The 2,227-nt window shown below is 39.8% G+C and overlaps 1 protein-coding gene across 1 annotated transcript in view; it reads right to left on the bottom strand.

Moving 5' to 3' along the window:
- The window catches only part of slc5a6a (solute carrier family 5 member 6a), a gene marked incomplete at its 5' end in the record, with an annotated part of 15,680 nt that overhangs the window by 2,622 nt on the left and 10,831 nt on the right, over positions 1-2,227 (bottom strand). The window contains 2 exon segments of the mRNA XM_014029287.1: positions 1,244-1,399; positions 1,491-1,612. Of these exon segments, the coding sequence (XP_013884741.1) occupies positions 1,244-1,399; positions 1,491-1,612 (278 nt within the window).

Genomic DNA, 2,227 nt, shown 5'->3' with positions numbered 1-2,227 from the left:
CCATGTGATTGGCTGATTAGAAATTAAGTGTTAACGAGCAGTTGGACAGGTGTACCTAATAAAGTGGCCGGTGAGTGTATATAGTTTATAAGCTGTAAAAATAAATATGAAGGTGAATTAAATGATAAAACATGAGGTAAAGTTCTCCTTTTTAATTGTTTTGGTTCATTTTAAATGTATTTATTTATTTAAAGGTTCATTTATCTATTTGTGCTTTTATTTCTAATGATGTCAGTGTTGGTGCTCTGTACTGCAGAACATGAAGAGGTGGTTCAGTGACTGGATCAGGTGTGTTGGAGCAGGAAACATGTGGAACATGTAGGACTGCGGCCCCCCAGGACCAGGACTGCCCACCCCTGAGCTAGCTGCTGCTGCTACTATGTGTTTTAACAAATAACCACAGAATTAAACAGCGGTGCAAAGACTTCTAAGTGTTTGTATATTTTTTTAATTGAAGTTGTTTTATGTCAGAATAAGTTTTTTCTCCAAACCGAGGTCCTTAAAGGAGCTGCAGGATCCACAACAGGTCCAATATTAACAGGTTTTACACTGAACATCACTTCAAAGTGGACAAATGTCTCTTTAGTTATTTGTTTTCTTCAGATATAAGAGTTCAGTTTTAATTTGTTCTTTGGTTTCCTCTGGCTTGGTCTTCCTGTGTGGGACCACGATGATGGCAGCAGATTTATTGTGCTTTAATATAAAACCGTTCAGATTAATTTGAGTTAACTGAAGGCTCTACGTCTATGAACCAAAGTAAGACACAAAATGATCACAGCAGCAAACACCCTCGCTCTCTCTCTAGATTTGATTTATCCATCTGCAAAAACTCTGGATTATTTTGATTCCTTGCTCTTTACAAAAATAAAACCTTTAACTGCCTGCTTCCTTTCTTTCTGACCATGAGTGGATTTCAGTGCAACAGGTTATTACAGATGAAAGCTGCAGTCTAACAGGTGATAATGATCCACTGTAAAGTTTCTAATTAGAGTTTAAAGTTTTGCTTGTCTGTCAGCAGGTCTCATTAATGTTATTAACGAGTGTTTTCACAGACAAACACTGCAGCACGAGTCTGTTTCATCGGATTCAGGTTGTAAAGACCTGAAGAAGGAGCAGCTCTGATCTCATCAGTCTGAGCCGATGGCAGCTGAAGGACAGCTGCTGGGGTCAAAGTGTGTGTGTGCATCATGTGCTGTTTTAAAAACAAAGAAGAAGAAATTGGTCAAAATGCTGTTTCCTGAACTGTGTGAACCATTCGAGTGTCCATGTCCTCGTCCTCCGTCTGTGCTTTGTCGCTCTCTGTCTCCTTCTCCTCGATGACCATGTCCTCTTTGCAGTAAGCTGCTCCATTGTTGTCTTTCTTGGCCATTTGGTAAGACGGTGTGTTGGTTTCTTTGTGCTGCTCAGCAAGAGTAAAGAAACTATTGAAATGTCCTGCTGGAAGGAGCAGAAGGAGAAGATAATCTGCTGTACAGTAAACAGCTGGTTACCTTCGGAGCCAGAGGAGTGATGCAGCACAGCTTCTCTCTGTAACGCTGGGGCAGGAAGAACAGCAGAGTGCCCAGGACCGGGAACACTGTGCCTGGGGTCAGCTCCTTCTCCTTCATGGGTCCTAAAGATGAAAAGAAGATTATTAATCTGAAGTCATACAGGCTCTGAAACCAAAGCTAGAGTGAAATACAACAAATGAAAACTTGCATTAAACAATTTAGGTCAGTTTTATGATAAGGACTCGTTAGAACCAGGAACCAGCAGCTGGTCCTTTGCTTGAAACAAGTTTCATCTCTAAAAAAACTATATTTAGATAACAATTCTAAATAAGTCTATGATTATAGAGAAAAGCTTTTTAATGCAGGTGAAACAGAATGAAATCTGCTCCATTCTGCTTCCATCTGCTCCTGTCTGAAGAAAAGTCCTGGAAGCACCTGAATAACAAACAAACAAACGACCGACCGACCGACCAACCAATCAATTAACTCCATCAGTTACTGTCTGAGGTATGTTATAATGACAGTTATGAAAAAAGACCAGTGGTGAGCAGCACTAATCTAAAACTTAGCTCCACTAGCCCTAAAGCACTAACTCTAATGTTTAGGTCCCTTAATTCTAAAGCACTAACTCTAATGTTTAGGTCCCTTAATTCTAAAGCACTAACTCTAATGTTTAGGTCCCTTAATTCTAAAGCACTAACTCTAATGTTTAGGTCCCTTAATTCTAAAGCACTAAC

This window comes from Austrofundulus limnaeus, unplaced genomic scaffold (assembly GCF_001266775.1).
Source record: "Austrofundulus limnaeus strain Quisiro unplaced genomic scaffold, Austrofundulus_limnaeus-1.0 Scaffold878, whole genome shotgun sequence".
NCBI lineage: Eukaryota > Metazoa > Chordata > Actinopteri > Cyprinodontiformes > Rivulidae > Austrofundulus > Austrofundulus limnaeus.
This window is presented reverse-complemented; position numbering and strand designations above follow the sequence as displayed.